Below are 16,769 nucleotides of genomic sequence, written 5' to 3'. Positions count from 1 at the left end.
CAAATTCATGGGGAAAAAATTCAGGTTGAGGAAGGAGCTCGACAGCGCCCTGCTGCACGCGACGAAGCCAAGAAACCTTTTGTAGAAAGTTTTATTTACGGCAACACATACATGAACAAAGCACCGTTTCACCTTAAAGTCTGATACAATGGTATGCCTACCTGCCTCGGTCGTTTGCAGCCTTTTTACTCCTCCAAAGAACCAAACACCCGGAATTAACAAAAAGACAGCCAAGGCAGTAGATTCTATCATATGTTACAGCATGCTGAATAGAAAAACCCAGGAAAGAATTAGACCATCTAGAGACACTAAGTGAAATACAACAGTATAAAAGTGCCATTCATCAGACAGCAGTTGAAATACTGACAATGAAATAAGCAGACATGTACATTAAATGTGTGGAAAAGAAGAGAGAGGGAGGGTGAGATAGCGATGAAAAAAATTCACAAAACAAAAAACGTTCTTCCATGGACACGGATGACGGCCAGCTTGCATGGACTCGATGAAACTGGACTGGAGTCGCATTCCTCGCACCAAATAAGACAAAGTTTTAAAATAAATGACCAGGGTGCTGAAGCACCGATCCCCTCTCAGCGTGACCCCCCGACCGGCCATTTAGAGCAAAACGAACGGCGCCAAAACAAAACAAAACAAAAAAGACAGGTCATAAGGGGTGGGTGTGGATGGCACAGAATGTGGAGAGTTTAAATAGAAGTCTTTAAGCAAGTCCCGATGTGAGGGGAGCACATTCATTGTGACTGAGCGGGGAGGTGATTCCTTCTGCCACAGCAAGACAACCCGTCCTTGCCTTTACGAGGGAGAGAACTTTTTGGCTTGTGATCGCACTCTCTTTTCGTACTCTACTCTGTTTTGGCTGGAAAAGAGGAGGGAGGGGGGAAAAAAGACAACATCAGGATGCTGAAAAGCCATTTTGTCGCAAAACATAAATTTGGGGAGTACAGCAGCAGAGACTCTCCAGACTTTGCTTTTCATTGGCCACAGCTACATCGGGAGTCGCCTACTCTGACCCCCTCTCCCCCACAAATAGCATCGTCACAGACTCTCCATCTCTCCAACGGGCATTTGTCATGAGAATCTAACGTGAGTGGAGTGCGGAAATTAAGTGACTGCTCATCTCTTCATCTTTCGGAGCAACATGTGACTTTGTTGCCTTCGACAGACCGAAAGACAGCGCGTATCTTACCAGTAGATTGTGTAAGCCTCTGCTTGGGCCGGATCCTGGATATTGGGCTCGTTTAGAAGTTCCTGAATACCTAATAGGATCTGCGGGAGAAATGACCGAAATGAGACCAAATGAAACATCCTTTGGGAGGAAAAAAAAAAAAAGATTTCGGCATAGTTTTCCCCATGTCATTCGATGAATCACGTAAGACCAAACGGGTGGCAGTTTACGCAGTGCAAACCTGTTTTATTGTAATGGCCGGTCTCCAGTCCTTGTCCTCCTCTAGGATAGAAAGGCATACTGTGCCCGATGGATACACATTGGGATGAAAGAGAGGAGGCTCAAATTTACCTGAACACACAAACAAGAAAAAGCCATCGGTATGACATCATAGAGTGGGACCAAAAAAATTAAAAAAGAAATCAATAAAAAAAATTTTAAAAACAAACAAATCCACACACACTAGAGCAACCCAGTTGGCAGCTTCCAAGGCAATTTGACCACCTACCGAGTCTCTGACTAGTAACAAAGTAAACAGATGAGGAAAGGAGAGTGCAACTCACATTTTGGAGGTGATGAAGGATAGTCATCCTTGAACAACATGCGCAGTTTGAAAAGGCCTCCCTCCCACGGAGTCTGGTGACATGCAATTATGTGATCAGCTTTGCAAATACGCAATGTCCAAGCACGGCTCAACGTTTGGTTTTGAAGTTAAAGTGAGGGGCGAGCAGTACTATGATCCACAAACTCTGGACAGTGCAACTCATTTCAAATGAATTTTGTTGAATTAGAATGATAACGGAACATTACCCCCTTTTTGCCAGGGATAGCGCACTCCCAGTTCATGAGGTTCATGGTGCCGTCCGGGTTTTTGGTTGGTACAGCAACAAATCCCTGAAGAGACATTCAAGAAACTCTAACTTAACAGCAATAAAACTCAAGTGTACAGTAGACTATAAGGCTGTATAAGAATGTATTTTAAACAATAAACTAAAGTGAGTGTGGTAATCCTCTGGCTGATTCCCAATTACCAATTTTACCCTACTTCAGATTTTTGTCCTGTTGAACATTAAAACTATTCAGTGCCTTTACACATCTCGCGGTGGATTTTTTTTTTCTTCTGTAAAACCTCTGGTAGCACAGATGCACTTTCAGCGCAATGTCAGCAGATAAGCAGGTTGGTTTATATTGAGGATTTAAGCTATTCAAATTCACCAGTGATCATCAAAGTGCGGTACAAAGAAGAATCTTCTTTTTTATAGGACATTGGTGACATACAGTTCATTTGTATTTAACTTTGAAGGAAGAATGTGCTTTATGACGGTTTTGAAACATTTATTACAGTCCGCCCCCCATATGGGCCCCGTGACACAACTGTAATTTCAAGTTCGTCATGAAGGAGGTGCTCGGAGAACTCTGTATTTTTGTAGGTGTTGTTTGGGGTAGAACATTTGAGGTCCACTAATATGGCAATTTTAAATATGTTTGTTTTTTGGGTGGGAGCATTTTTTCACAAATGTCTGCTATTAGTGAGGTTTCACTGTAGACTTACAAAAGGATGATCCTTCCGCCATGCTTTGCGTTCCTGGGCAAGCCGGCTCAATGCGATGCCAGACATGATTTATGGACTCCTGCAATGAAGAGGAAGAATTGATATCCAAACTAAAACATGGACCAGGGGTGCCAAACTCATGTTTGTCCCGGGCCGCAATGTAGTTACGGTTTCCCTCAGAGGGCCATTATGACTGAAAACCCATCGAATAATGTAGGACTGCTTCATATTATTGCACATAGAGCGCAATTTGATGGATAAATACTGTAGTGTTGAAAACAAACATTTGCTTTCGCGCGCCACATCATATAACGCGGCAGTCTGGAGAAGACTAAAACATAAAAACATGCACAGCTTCTCGTGCAGTTATTTTTCTGAGCCATAATGGGTTTAAAAAAACATCCACACTGAACAAATTAAGCTCTGATAGTCACTTCTGACTCAATTAGCCCGGTGGCACAGCTCAATCTTCTGGTTACAATCAGGGCTGGACAAGCTCTTTCATTGTGGGGCAATCACTCTTAACCAGCGTGCCTAACACTGACAGATCGTCAGGTATACCGAGGGAAGTTTGTGCAACTTTACTTAACTGGTCTGAAAATTGACAAATTTACAGTGAAAATAATTTACTTCAAATAACCTGCATATTTGACCACCTTTCAATGCCAGCGGTATATTGTGACATCTCCAGGAGTAAAATGCTCATTGACAAGTTTTTTTTCTCCTTAAAAGGTTTAAGATAAAAGGCTGCATTTCTGGCAAACGCTTTAGGAACCGTTTAGGGACGAGCCAAGTCGTTCAAAAACACGAACATAGCAAGTAGTCTCCATGCCACTTGGCTACTGAGCTGCTTCATCCATGGGGTCCATTGGTTGGTGAACCGGCATGAAAACAGACTTTTGGGCTCGAAAGTGACAGTTTGGACCCGTTAGTCTTTCGATGTAAGAGGCTAACAGTTAGCCCCCACCTTGGTTAGCATGTTCATTATTTCCGAGCTTTAAACTCTAACTTGTGAGATTTCTTCCCTCGCATTCTAAATGGACCGAATCTAATGTGGCTCTTAGCTCTTTTGACTTGACATTTTTGTGTCAGACGGGAGTCAAAAGTCCTGAAGCAAAGTGATTAGCCAGCTAGCGGGTTAGCTCGCGAGGCTAACTCATGTGCGCCAGAACCAAGAGGCGCAGTTAGCGACTGTCACGGCCTGATGCAGCACAAAAATGGCGCAAATGTACTTGATTCGAACACATTCCACCAACAAGGAGCAGAACCACAGAATAACTCGTAGCCCTTCGATAGCTCTCCGCGAGGGATTCGATATGCCGTCAAAAGAAAGCAAGCGAGAACCTTTCGGATTAGGACAAAGAACATCGGCGCCGGGACGCACATTACATTAGTGCCATTATCAAACTAGCGAAAATGGCGCAAAAGGAAGCGGGTAAAAAGCTTTGTAGACGACAAAACTCTCGCTTTCCGTCGCGGTGGTGCGCTCCTACCTTTCAATATGGTTGCTTTGGCTCGGGGGACAAATCTATGGCAATTAAACGTGTTCAAATCGCGTTAAACCTGGTAAAGTTTCCCTCCTGAAAAAAAACACCCGCTCCGACTCAAGCCAGACTCAGAGAGGATCGAACGGAATGTCATCCGTTGCGTACTTCCCCCTTCGCTTAAATAGAAACGTGTCATTTTGGGATGTTTTAGTTGCAGGGATTTTTTTACGTCAGTGATTCTCACATTAATACCTGTTGAATTGCATATTTGTTTCCATCGAGTTAAGCAGTTTCTTTTGACAAACCATGAACATTTCAATCGTTCGTTATCAACTTTAACAGGTGCGAATTCCCCCACATGCGTAACATATCTGAACCATCGTGGAAATATCTGGGAAATGTACGCGGGGACTTTTTTTTGTTGAATGTTATGTTTGTTTTACCATGATACATGCATCCACTTTCCACGAGCAAGCGGGTACGCTTGACTATTTCTATCTTGTCTTTTTGTAAAATCTTTGATTAGGGTGGGCGAATTTTACGCTTGACACATTAAAACAATGTATGACAATTTTTACAAGACGGACAAATACCTTGCCGTTGTACGACATCATTTTATGCTTTATCAAAAAATATTCATGTAAACAAACGAGTTAAGTGTATTTCTACACTGGCAATATTTACGGCAGCTATGCTACAGGCATCGCGGATTAAAAGAAACGACAGAAGAGGTCGCTATTTGTGTTATACAATAAGACTATATTTCAAAGTGGTCACAAGCAGCAGTTAAGCAGTGAACAACTCTCAAAACATTTCATGCTGTTAACTTCCAGAGTCACAGTTGAAGTCTAAACATAAAAGAGAATTGCACAGTTTATTCAAAACAACATAGCCTTTAGGATGCTCCTCCCAGCTCAATGCTAAAACATAATGCAAAACCCCGTTGACAGGCTAACAGTAGCATCAATAGTTGCGACAACTCTTTTAGCAACGGATATTTGAACACAGCAAACAGTGGAGCAACGCATGCTTCCGTGCGCTGGCGTAGATAGTCTTCATACCTGTACTCACGTCTCTATAAATTATTTACCCTCTGTGCAGAAGAGAACAAATATTGTAGCTGACCAAATATCAGGATAACGGTGACTCACTCGAGTGACCATTATACTGCCCCCTTGGTGGTCATGCACACTTTTTAATTAGGTTTAAGATACTGTAGCACATTTGAAACTACTCTAATTTTAAATAAAACCACACAGACATGAATGACAACTTTTTTTATTGGCTTCACCTTTCTCAAGACCACAATAGATTTATCCCCTTTATCTAATTCATAGTTTATACACATTGCATAAGATCATATAGAAGTGATGTACTTAATGATATGAAAACAATCATCGACGTAAGTGTCAGATCGAATGTGGAGGGTGGGGGTGGGGAGTTGACATTGCATTCTTTCACAAACATAAAATGTTATCTTGAATCATGCATCTCGGTGGTTTGTGGCTTATGACTTTAAATGCAAAAACAAACAGGGCACTTAAGAGTAGTAGGCTACAGCTTTGACATGATTTCCCATCAAACATAATTATTATATTACACATGCCACAAGATGGCGATGGTCCCCAAGAATCATCCTGAGGCGTCGGAAGGCCTCCTCAGAACACCTTCACTGAGATTACACAACCACACAGGAAAATTAGAAAATCTCACTGCAAAGGTACGCTCCCACCTAAAAACAAAAACACTGTTCAAAATCCATAGAGGTCAATTTCATCAATGCCAACAGGAGGGCGGCAATCAAGATTGTCTGCAACGCTCGAGTGGGCAGATGGCAGGGATGGCGCTACTCTGGTGTTCTGGGGGCCCTATAAACCCATCAGAAACCCGTGTAACCGCACTTTAGCCTCTCCAGCATTCCATTTGATAGTCTAAAATATATGTATAATTTTTTTTTTTTAAGCCCCAAGGAGAGGAGGGAAAAAAATCCTGGAGCCCTGGCGGATGGAGTGTCACAACATCAGTCAGCATCTTTGTGTGGTCACATCACGCGGAGTGCTTGTTACCGTGCGGTCTCACACACCTTTGACATGCATCAGGGAGCGCAACACAGAAAACATGTTGGAAGGATTTAGAATACTCGAGCAAATGTAAACACGGCCTAGCACTTGCAGAATATCCAGTCTACTCCGAGAGACCCCTTTTGCTAATCTTTTTTTACTTAAAAAGCCCTTGTGTGAGGGGAAATGTGTATCTATATATATTTTAAAAAACATGCATCCATACTTAGAAAACAGTTTAAGTCAAGTGTTTGTGTGAATACATGGAAGTGTTGTTAACGAGTCCATATGTACAAAGTGTGCCGGCAATAATAAAAACTTTGCTCTTCCCTGACACTAAAGATCAATGTGTGCAATTCACGTAAGACATTAGATTTTGGTCATTTGGGGAGTGGAAAACAAGGCAACACCAAATGATTAATTGTGAGTGAAATATTTCAACCTATCAAAACTGCACATCAAACCCAAAAATAACGGTTAAAAAAAAAGTTTTGAAATTTCAGCATATACAAATAACATTACAGGCTGTTCGCAATGTGCACAGTGTCGTTTTTTTTCCTCCAACTGTAGTGCATGTAATGCTGTGTATTAACTACACATTTAAAAAATGTTGAGTAGAATCTATCGCACGGCAGGAGAAGAAGAAAAAAAAATCATGTAACAGTCAACTTCAAAGCCAAGTTTGGCTTTGTTATTAATAAAACATGTAGAGGCATGTTCTCAGTGAAGACACCTTGTTCAATCTCAAATCTCTTCAATCCTGTACAAACTATGCAAAAACGGAAGGTCTTTTGTTGTTGGAAAAAAAAAGGATCCAGAATAACAACTTCCATTTGAAGTCATGTTTTTCTATACAGTGTACAAAACGTGCATTATTTTTTTTCTTTCAAATAGTTAAATATCAATATTGTTTTTTTAAAATTATTTACACTAAAACTAAATTCTCTGGATATGAACAGAGATTTTGTTCATTGTCCTCAAAAAAAAAATAATAATTCCAGTCCACAATCCTCCTACGCCCCCCCCAAATACTTCTAGGCCCTGATATAAAAAGAGATGCTCCCTCAAACAAAAACAATAGAACCAATAAGTCAATCTGGCAGAAAAGAAAAAGGATGTTCCTGACACTGGACAACATAAGTGTTAAACAGAACTACATCATATGAAGCAGTTCACTTCCAACGTATGAACATGATGTCTCCAATTCAATGACTTAAAACCGTGATATTTTTTTTTTTAAATGAGCTGCAGCAATCTCGAGTCTGAAACGTCCTATCTAAGTGCAGAGAAAAGGTTCGGAACTATTCTTACCACGTGCATCTGCCGAGTGAAGAGGCCTTGTTGGAAGACAGTGCATGGCGCTACACAATGATACAGTTGGTACCATGACCACTAACGGCGGTGAAGCTGCCTTAAAAAAAAAAAAAAATCAACATCAAAAAGTGATTTGACTTCAGGTCGTTGTCTTTTTCTTAAAAGAAATGCAAATTCCCTTCTTGCCATCTCCAAATAATGGGGACGCTTTTGAAACACAAAGAGCGCCCGGATCCCTTGCAAGATCAAGTTGGAGGATATCATTAAGTCAAGATCGATGGATAGATGACCCTGAGAGAATCACTGGCCGATATGATGACAGCCATTTTTTTTTCAATTAGTTAAAAAAAAGGGGGAAGAAGAGAGAGGAAAAAAAAAGAGACCTGCCTCAAATTAATAAGTTCCAGTTCAAATGTACAGGCACCAATTGTCAGTTAAGCAGTCATATTTACATCAAAAACAAACCAAAAATAAAAACAAAGATGGAGGGAAACAGAAAATAAATGCACAACCTCCTCCTCCCCTTTCTCTCCCCTCCCTGCTTGAATCTCCTCTTGTGCCAAATCGTTTTCCACAAGAATGATATGTTTGCATCATAACACCTGGAGCTCCTAATACTCAGTCGTCCTCACATACGGGAACCCCTTTCCTGAAGAATCTGTCACAGCAAAACAAAACAAAAAAAGAGGAGACGTTATTTCGGTGACAAAAAACAACGACACCACCGCCACATTTTTCTTCATTTATAGCGGGACTAGCAGACATGTAGTCAGCAAGCCTGATGGAGAGGTGAAGCGTGAACTATGGAAGGTTCCTGGAAAATTTTGGGGCACACCAGTCCACCCGGTGGATCTTTGGGCAGCCTCACGGTCTCATTTTTATTTTGTCTTCCCCTCTCGAAAAGCTGCTCTCTTCTTTCTTTCCCCCCAGTTGAGTGACACGGGTTCTAACAAGCAAATGCAATTCCGGGTATCTCCTGTAAGCACGTCCGAAACCTCTCGGGACAGGAGCAGAGCGTCACCGAGGAGATAAGGGAAAAGGTGAAAGACTAGGTCGGAAGGGGAGGGGCTGGACTAGGGCCAGTTGAGCGCTCACCAGTGGGTCCTAAGTGCTCAACCCTAATCGGAATCATTCATTTCATAATCCGTGTCTTCATCGTCGCTCTGAGCAACATGCGGCAGGCACAGAAGACAAGAGAGACACGTTTTTAGAAACAATGGTATTGAATGGGAGGCTTGATGTGGGGGTTGGGGGGGGGGGGTCGTCACCAAAAGGGCAAAACATAACATCATGCAAGTGAACTCCAAAAAGCAGAAAGACAGGCTTATCCTTTGACACCGCGCATGCGAAACACGTTCCGCTACTCGACATGGCGCAAAGGACATACGGTGACCCCAACTTTGCCTACATTTCGCCCACGCGCAGACGGGACGGACGGGAGCGCAACATACCTTGGCCTTCTCGCTGGGCTCGCTGTTTGTCCCGTAGGATTGATTGTGCAGCTCCTTGGAGACAACACACAGGAACTCAGCTTGGTCTTCGTTGCCGTAGTTGTAAGAGGAGCCGATGCTGACAAGCTAGGGAGACGCGACAACAAAGATGAGCAGTTCAAAAAAAGAAAAGGATATGCAACAGAATAATCCATTGGGACCGTTGGCGAGATTCTCGGGCGCAACAGTTCCTCAAATCCACGTTACTCTTCAAATGACAAGAAATTCACTTACTTACAGAGGTGCAATCATTTATCGGCAACTAATGGATGACCAAATTAATCGTTGTTATGTTTTGATCATCAATGATTCATTTAGGGACCTGACTTAGCTTAAAATTGACCAAACGGTCAACCGCATGAAGTAAACATGCCACTTCACAAGTCAGTGGGGAACGTGAACGGGTCAGCACGAGCTTGTTGTGGTGAAAAAAAAAAAAAAATCAAGTGAAGAAACTGAGGTGGGGGTCTCTTTCAGCGACTCACAAAGGCAAGCTTCAAAGTATCAGGGGGGGGGGGGGGGTTGACACATTCAAGTCAACTTCAACTCCTTCTGATCTCACGGGGCCTACAAGTGATCACTCAAGGTCAGAATCGTTTTTTTAGATATCTTGCAAACTGTATCTTTGCTAGAAATAAAAGAGGGACAAAGGACGCAAGGCGACAGATAAAATGTCGAGCGCTGAATGAACAAACTGTGTACACCTTGAAAGAATTAGGGGGGGAGAAGGAAAGGGGGGGGGGGGCAACTCCAGGTCCAAAAAGACCATCTGGCCTCATTTTGACTGCACAGCGAGACTCGACTGGCTAGCTGTAAACATTTTGTCCCTTGTGTACATGTTCAAACAGGCAGGCATTACACACTGCTGCTGGAGTCACGTTGCTATCCGGGGGGCATAACCAGAAAAGAAGAACCCCAATCGCAACAAGCACAGGATCAAACACAAACCTGAACATCACGTTTGGTCAATTTCGTTTGCACAACTAGAAAGAGAAGATGAGCGCGTACAGTATAGCAGCGCTCGCGACGTCAGCCCATGGAGCTTGCCCACCAATAGGAAATGGGAATTGGTGACCGCAGAGCAGAACAGGCATCGGCATGTCTACCATTGCCGACACAGCCAAGCGTGCTGATCTCGGCCTCCGCGAGGAGCGTGTCGTACAGCCCCCCCCCGACTCGCTGCCGCCCTTGTCACTCACTGGGTTTGAAAGCCGGAGATAATGCAGCTTTTGTCGTTCAAAACTCAACTCAATGTCCTCAAACTATAATCATCGTGACAATAGGATAAATGGTTCAAATAAAATACTGCACAATCAATCTTGGTCCTATTATGCGACTATCCGATGGGATACAAAGTGGAATGGGCATCCGGGCATCACATCGACGGTCGGAGTAGCTCCTGTTACAACAAGCCAGAGCGGCGGATGACAAGCTCGTCAAAAAGGTGAGTGTGCTACAACTTAAAGTAAATAAACACACAAATAGACGGGTGCCAGGTGTTCTTGTTGGTCTCACAGATGATTTGAAGACGCAAGATGAAGCGGGTCAACTCAAAGAAGGAACCAACATCCAAGTGTGCGGATTTGGGACCGACGCTGGCCAACAAGGGTGACAAGGGGGGGTGGGGCGGGGGGGGGGGGCATGCAGTGACCAGCCCGTGGACAGAAACACGTGGGACACACCTCGCCGCTGTTGTTTGGCAAAGCAGACTCCTCTCCCTTCACCTCCCTTGACACAATGAGTAGAAACTCCGACCGCTGGGCCCGCCCGTAACCTATACTGACAAGCTGCAACGACCAATCAGAGCACAGACGGGATGCCCGGATGACGTGCGCGAACAATCAGGGAGAAGCCATTCGCCGTTTTTTTTTTGGGGGGTGGGGGGTGGCACGCCTCGCTGTCACATCCCGACACGGAGCATCGGACGAGGTGAGCATCGGGGGGTGGGCGGAGCACATGAAAACAGGACTGCGGATGTTCCCCCATCGTGCCCGTCCCGAGAAGACGCGTTACCTGTTCAAACTTCCAGCCGTCCGACATGGTCGACACCATCTGGGTCAGTTCCTCCTCCTGGCACTGAAGCACTCGGTACACGTGCTTCACTGGCACCTGAAACCCAAAAAGGTTCAAGACCCCATCACGTGAATTTTTGAAAATGACATGACAGATGCGTGAAGATCATTTGGAGTCAAATCGTCTCTGCGGCGTGCCACATGCACAAGACATTTTTATTTTCACTTCGCCGAGACGACAAGGCAAAAGAGCCGCAACATGCCTGCGATGTCTTGCAGTCCCGTTCCCTGATCTTGTCCTTGATGAGCTTTATTAACGATGTGATGTTGTAAAATTCGGCTTCTTCCAGGACGCCTGCAACGGCATTTTTAAAAGTCAGTCTTGAGCTGGCATCGGCATTTATGCACCGACATATTTGTTGAGCAAGTGTTTAAAAAAAAACAGAGGCAGCAATGCATCAAGAATTGGGGAAACTGCCGACAGCTCATACGTGGCAGGCAGGCCGCGATATGTCTTAGTTACCTTCCTCTGCCAAGTCCCTGTTGAGCACCAGCTTGCCGTGCCTCAAGTAGTTGAGCACCGGCCCAAAGTAAGTTGGGTCTCTGTCAATGAGATAGGCACCGGTTTCATCCTGAAAGGAAGAGCAGGAATACCAGCGCCACCATTATTCCCTCCACTTTGAAGGCTGCGCATTTCACAAGCATCCTCATGCGACTCAAAACAAAAGGGGATTTGCTGAGGCCGGCCTTCATAATCTCCCGAGCTTTGGAACACCACTTGACTATTCCCACAGGATTTGGATTTGACCCGGATTGCTTGACAACCGCCGGGCATTCCCCTAGTTCAGTCAGTCCTGCGATTAGGCTGGCTGGGGGGGGGGGGGGGGGGGGGGGGGCTTTCTCTTTCAGACTTGCGCCTGCCAGCACACAAACATTTACGGCTCCAGTTGAGTCGCAGGACTTAGGACCTCTTTTCACCGAGTGCGAGAAGTCTACAGCACAGACCCAAAAATCACGCGAGCATTCACGCGGAGCCTCATGTCACCCGTCCAATTATGGGAAAAGGGCCCGACGCATGTTCTTTTAGAATGAAAACCCTAATGGCAGGTTGACCTTCTTTCCAGAGTCAAAAATATCCCACCAGAGCCCAATGGACTTCTATTCTGGCTCCGTGCTCACTTTTGCCATTTGGGATCTCTCGTCACTTTAGTTGGAGCTGACCCGCACGTCTGTTTGTCGATTCAAATTTTTTCCCTCTGTACGGGTGCCGCGCAGAAGCCACTGTTGCGTGCAGTCACTGGAAACCCCTCGGCACACTACAAGCGGCTCCTCCGGGGTGCCGTCAGTGGTCCCCGCAGTTTCGGGGGGGCTCTGAAGCAGACATGGCGACGCCGCGTCGCCATGGATGCGACACTGGCACGGCTTTTGAGCTAAAACCAGATATGGCAGATTATTATGAAAACGTATCAACACCCAAGGAGGAGAATTGGGTCGGTTTAGTGCGGGTCAGCAAGGTAATGTGGTTGATTTTTGCAATTGGGCCTCGGGGGGGGGCAAGACCGCACCCCATGGCACACATGCGGCCCACGCGTGGCGAGCACATGATGTTGAGAAGAGCCATCTGGAGACAACCCTCAATTCACATGTCGCCGTGTCACGTTGCGCACACAATTAACACTATTAAAAGGAAGCCCTTTACACGCCGCCGCCGCCCCGGGAACAGACAGAAATAACGCCTCGACGCTCATTGCAGGAGAAGAGAAAACGGCACCAGGAGCAAGCGTTTAAAGACGTTGCAGCGGAGCGCTGAGTCACATGACTGCAGTTACTTAGCCAAGTGGAAGTCGAAGCCTTGTAGTGTGTGTGTGTGTGTGTGTGGGGGGGGGGGGGGGGGGCGAATCCCCCCTGGAGTAGAAGCGGTAATGGCATCGTCAAATAGGCCTTCATCCTTTAAATAATACAGGCATCGCACCGAGGCGGCTTTAGAAGAAACGCTCTCAGACTTTGCAAAATATTAAAAGAGCACTTTGAGTGCAAGGCTGCTGAGGCCCATTTTCACAGGCGCGGGTTCTATCAAGGAACATTTCCCTCCTGAAGCCCTCGACAAACTGCAGTCATGATGACCTGGAAGAAATTGGATTCCCGTTTTGGATCTCTTCTTGATACAAAGTTAGTTTGACCGCCATGCAGACTGCAGGGTTCTTCCCGCAGTTTGCATGAGAAGCCAACCATCGGTCACAAGCTAATACGCGTTACAATAAACATTTCCTTTGTGCCCGCGGCTATAAAGCAAATGGTGGGGAGACTCCGTTTCGGAAATGCACGAAGCGCCGTCAATGCTGGGGGCGAGCATGACTGTATTTACACTCCGCTTTATTGCTTGCCCATTTCCTGCCTTTGTATCATAATACCGCGATGAATATTTACGCCGCCGCACGTACTGTGCTCGGGCACGACGCGCAACCAGAATTCAGCATTCGAAGCGGACGGTTTTGACCTGGCACGTGATAGCACTTTCTCCCCGGGTCCAACCCCACGTGCAAAACAGACTCCAGTCAACAACATGAATAATGCAGTTTTAAGAGTACAGCGGAAGCGTGTCAGCATGCATGAGTGAGAAATGAAGCTCTCCTCTCCTTAGCTGAAACACAAACACAATGCCGCTTTTACTTGAGATTGGGGGAGGCTGGATCCAATGTCACGCGGCTCCACTTCTTTGTCACGTCCACGGCACAGCGCTTTGTAAAAATATTCGCCGGCAACAACAATAAAGTCCCAGTAAGGTCAAAATAAATAGAAAGTCACTTTCTACCACCTGCAAAGATGGATGCTATTTCTTGTAGCATATTACTTACAATTTTCTTGACATTGCTACAGTCCACGCGCAGTTTGGTGGCGCATATTGCTCCGGACTAACGTTAGCCGCTGGTTGACCGGCGAGTTAAAAAAAAAAACGTGTCATTGCTTGCTGAGAACAAATACTTGTGCAACGACAAAACCGGAGCATGGCTATCTTGCTTAAGGCAAACTTTTCAATCAGGCTCTTGTGTCTTGTACCTAAATTTGTAGCTTGCGCACACGTGTATTTCCCAACCAATCTCCGTGTTTAATTTGACGTTTATATTTTAAGAAAAAAGCCGCAAAAGATCAAGCATCCGCCGATAACCTTTCGCATAACCGGCGCTCTCCGAAATAAAGCGGCACTCACGTGAGCGGGACGGTAATGGCTCGAGGGTCCTCTGTCACGCACTTAAGGCACGAAATTGACGTGAGCCGCTCACTGAAGGATAAACAGACCAAAAAGCAAGCCGATTATTGAGAGATTAAAATATTGGCATTAAAATGCAAGATGAGTCGCGGCCTCCGTTGGGCGCAAAGTAGGGCAGATTATAAAAGTCGATGAACACAAACCATCAGAGAGGTGTTGAAGCAGCAGCAAGGTCTACAAAAGTGTGTCGCGCAGTGTATGTGGACACTAATTCATTGTGTTTGACGGTTGCTCGGCGGGCTTGAGAGCCCACAGGCGGCTTGCTGTTCAAAACCGGCAGATGCACAAACATACTCCCCTCCTCCTCCTTCTGCTGCTCGTGGAGCATGTGGAGGCCATTCAGGGGGAGAGGAGTGACTTCATCCCCAGCAGCACCTCACCCCACTTGGCAACGACTTCTTACTCATGCTGGGCGCCTTGCCACCCTGGCTGCTTGCTGTGGGGCCAATGGGACACCCCTTATAGCGGGGCTGACGTATGGCCCGCAGGACACACAAGGCTGCTCTGTTCTTTAATGCATCCCAACAAGCATGACAAGTCCTGTAAAAAAATGTTGTATGGAGTCGTGTCTTTTTTCCCTCCCTTAAAATGAGTTTAACTTTTGAAAAGTACAGAAAACAGCACACGTGACTTGGTTAACCAATCACCTGATAACCTAGTTGGCAAAGAATGCAGTACGCCATCGACTGCCCACCCCCCAAAAAAGCATAACATGAAATCAGTTCAAGTGTGTGGCTATTTGTGGATGACTTACAGTCTCCAAAAAGTTCCAGGACTGGTGTCACAAAAAATAGATGATTTTAAATCCAAACTACAACCGTTTTCCATCAAAGTGATCCCACTGGAGTCTAACATGCTTTTGACAGCTTTCTCACCCACATTCATAGCTCACTTGAAGGATTCTTCCTGGATCGTTGTCGTCGTCAGGGGCCACCATGATGCTGTCCGTTTCTTTCAAATGGGTTCCTTTGTGGACCTCTTTCATCTTGGTAAAAGGAATTGAATAATAATTTGGAGGGGGGAAAAACTCACACTGAGCTAGTTCGACTGAATTCTTTGTGGCCTGACACAATTGGATGCTCAGGCCACAACTCTCACCTTTTTTTCACACGCAGAATTACCAAAAGATGCAAAGACTCTTACTATTGGATCTTTTTGTGACACCAGTCCTGAAACTTTTCTGACACCCTTCGAAAGTTGAAGAGAGAAAATGAGAGGGCGAAATTCGAATAAACGTCAAGCAAAAATCAGACGGCACGCTTAAGACAAACCATATGAAAGAGTGCACAACGATGGCAAAAATCTCCCTATCGTTTTCAGGAAATAATTTGCTATTTTGGTTGAGAAAATGTTCCAATTAGGTCGACGGGGGCAACGCAATGCAACGGCCTCGACGGGACAAAGTTTGCAGCTCGACATGATCACAATATACAAATGAAACGAAAAGGCTTTTCAAACGACACGGGTTGGGCGACATTTAGAGATGACACTCAGACCCTACATGTAATTAACTTATATATGTTAAAATAGACGCCAATAGAATATACAACATCATGTGGGTGACTGTTGGAATCTAGCCTGTGAGCTAATGCAAGCTAGCTGGAGGGGGGGGGGGGGTTACGTTACGATCGTTATTTGAAATAATATATAATCGAGTTAAACTATGAGATTGGCGACGTCAAAAAACGTCTTTGTTCAATATCTGCATTTTTTTTCATCGAAAAGTAAAAACCCACACAGCCAAGTGCAGTGCCAAGTGCTACTTAGCTTAGCATTTACCTTGTCGGAATCGAGCTCCGGGTCCGCTTGGCTCAGCCTGTAAAGAAACGATTTGGGATCTCGACACAAGGTCTGCCTGGTTGTTAAAAAATAGGTCCCGCCGACGTTTAGCCGAATCCACTTAGACGAGCCCGCGCCGGGCGGGGGGCTTCTCTCCGCCGAACAATGACTCAAACACCGGCGGTGAACGGAGCCGCTGCTTTCCGAGTTGTTCTCCGCCATCCCTCGCCCTCTCGTCGTCTCAGCAGCCCTCGCCTTCGCCTTCGCCTCCGCTGTTTTTGCCCAGAGGCTGACGGGAAATCTCACGAGCTGCCTGCAGCCGCTTGGCTCGCTTCCTCACGTCACGCGAAGTCCCGGCCACTCCCACCACTCACCCCACGCCCGTCTTCCTCACTCCACCCCACGCTCACACCCGAATGCACGCATGCATGAGTCCACGCGAGACGCTCCGCTGGAAACGTTCGAGGTGATGTCTGGAGAAATGACAAGTATTTTCTCCCCCCGTTCCCTCAGGGTCCAATGTGTTATATGGAAACGCCTTCCTCTGAATTTTGCTGCATCTTTTTTTCGTAATTTACGTCATTTCTTCATATTCAGCACCCATATCGCATATCCCATGTTTTT

General features: G+C 45.5%; 2 protein-coding genes across 3 annotated transcripts; both read right to left on the bottom strand.

The window, feature by feature from the left end:
- Positions 1-73: 73 nt before the first annotated feature.
- On the bottom strand, positions 74-4,368 carry ube2ib (ubiquitin-conjugating enzyme E2Ib). Its single transcript, XM_086099531.1, has 7 exons — positions 4,229-4,368; positions 2,736-2,814; positions 1,994-2,077; positions 1,747-1,819; positions 1,425-1,534; positions 1,205-1,284; positions 74-874 (listed from the first exon to the last, which is right to left on the bottom strand). The coding sequence occupies exons 2-7, from the start codon at positions 2,799-2,801 to the stop codon at positions 811-813; spliced, it is 477 nt and encodes a 158-aa protein (XP_085955657.1). The 5' UTR covers positions 2,802-2,814; positions 4,229-4,368; the 3' UTR covers positions 74-810.
- Positions 4,369-5,484: 1,116 nt separating this feature from the next.
- Positions 5,485-16,498, bottom strand: kctd5b (potassium channel tetramerization domain containing 5b). Of its 2 annotated transcripts, XM_086138849.1 has the most exons (7): positions 16,146-16,498; positions 11,622-11,730; positions 11,362-11,453; positions 11,100-11,195; positions 10,769-10,873; positions 9,048-9,173; positions 5,485-8,254 (listed from the first exon to the last, which is right to left on the bottom strand). In XM_086138849.1, the coding sequence occupies exons 1-7, from the start codon at positions 16,365-16,367 to the stop codon at positions 8,225-8,227; spliced, it is 780 nt and encodes a 259-aa protein (XP_085994975.1). In that variant the 5' UTR covers positions 16,368-16,498; the 3' UTR covers positions 5,485-8,224. The 2 variants fall into 2 exon arrangements, with proteins under 2 accessions (XP_085994975.1, XP_085994974.1); XM_086138848.1 differs by lacking the exon at positions 10,769-10,873.
- Between the last annotated feature and the right edge of the window lie 271 nt (positions 16,499-16,769).

The sequence above is a fragment of the Hippocampus guttulatus genome, chromosome 19 (genome assembly GCF_054856545.1).
Source record: "Hippocampus guttulatus isolate MCC_2025c chromosome 19, RoL_Hgut_1.0, whole genome shotgun sequence".
Lineage (NCBI taxonomy): Eukaryota > Metazoa > Chordata > Actinopteri > Syngnathiformes > Syngnathidae > Hippocampus > Hippocampus guttulatus.
Note: the sequence above shows the minus strand (reverse complement) of the source record. Positions and strands in the feature narration are given on the sequence as shown.

What these genes read in the sequence shown, in the direction of transcription:
- kctd5b (XM_086138849.1), bottom strand. Translation starts at nt 16,367, where the DNA reads ATGGCGGAGAACAACTCGGAAAGCAGCGGCTCCGTTCACCGCCGGTGT. An exon ending in CGGAGCTCGATTCCGACAAG is followed by an intron (nt 11,731 to 16,145) that starts GTAAATGCTAAG and finishes TCTTCCTTTCAG; the next exon opens with GATGAAACCGGTGCCTATCT. An exon ending in CAGGGACTTGGCAGAGGAAG is followed by an intron (nt 11,454 to 11,621) that starts GTAACTAAGACA and finishes ATGCCGTTGCAG; the next exon opens with GCGTCCTGGAAGAAGCCGAA.
- ube2ib (XM_086099531.1), bottom strand. Translation starts at nt 2,801, where the DNA reads ATGTCTGGCATCGCATTGAGCCGGCTTGCCCAGGAACGCAAAGCATGG. An exon ending in CTATCCCTGGCAAAAAGGGG is followed by an intron (nt 1,820 to 1,993) that starts GTAATGTTCCGT and finishes GCATGTCACCAG; the next exon opens with ACTCCGTGGGAGGGAGGCCT. An exon ending in CGGCCATTACAATAAAACAG is followed by an intron (nt 1,285 to 1,424) that starts GTTTGCACTGCG and finishes TTTCTCCCGCAG; the next exon opens with ATCCTATTAGGTATTCAGGA.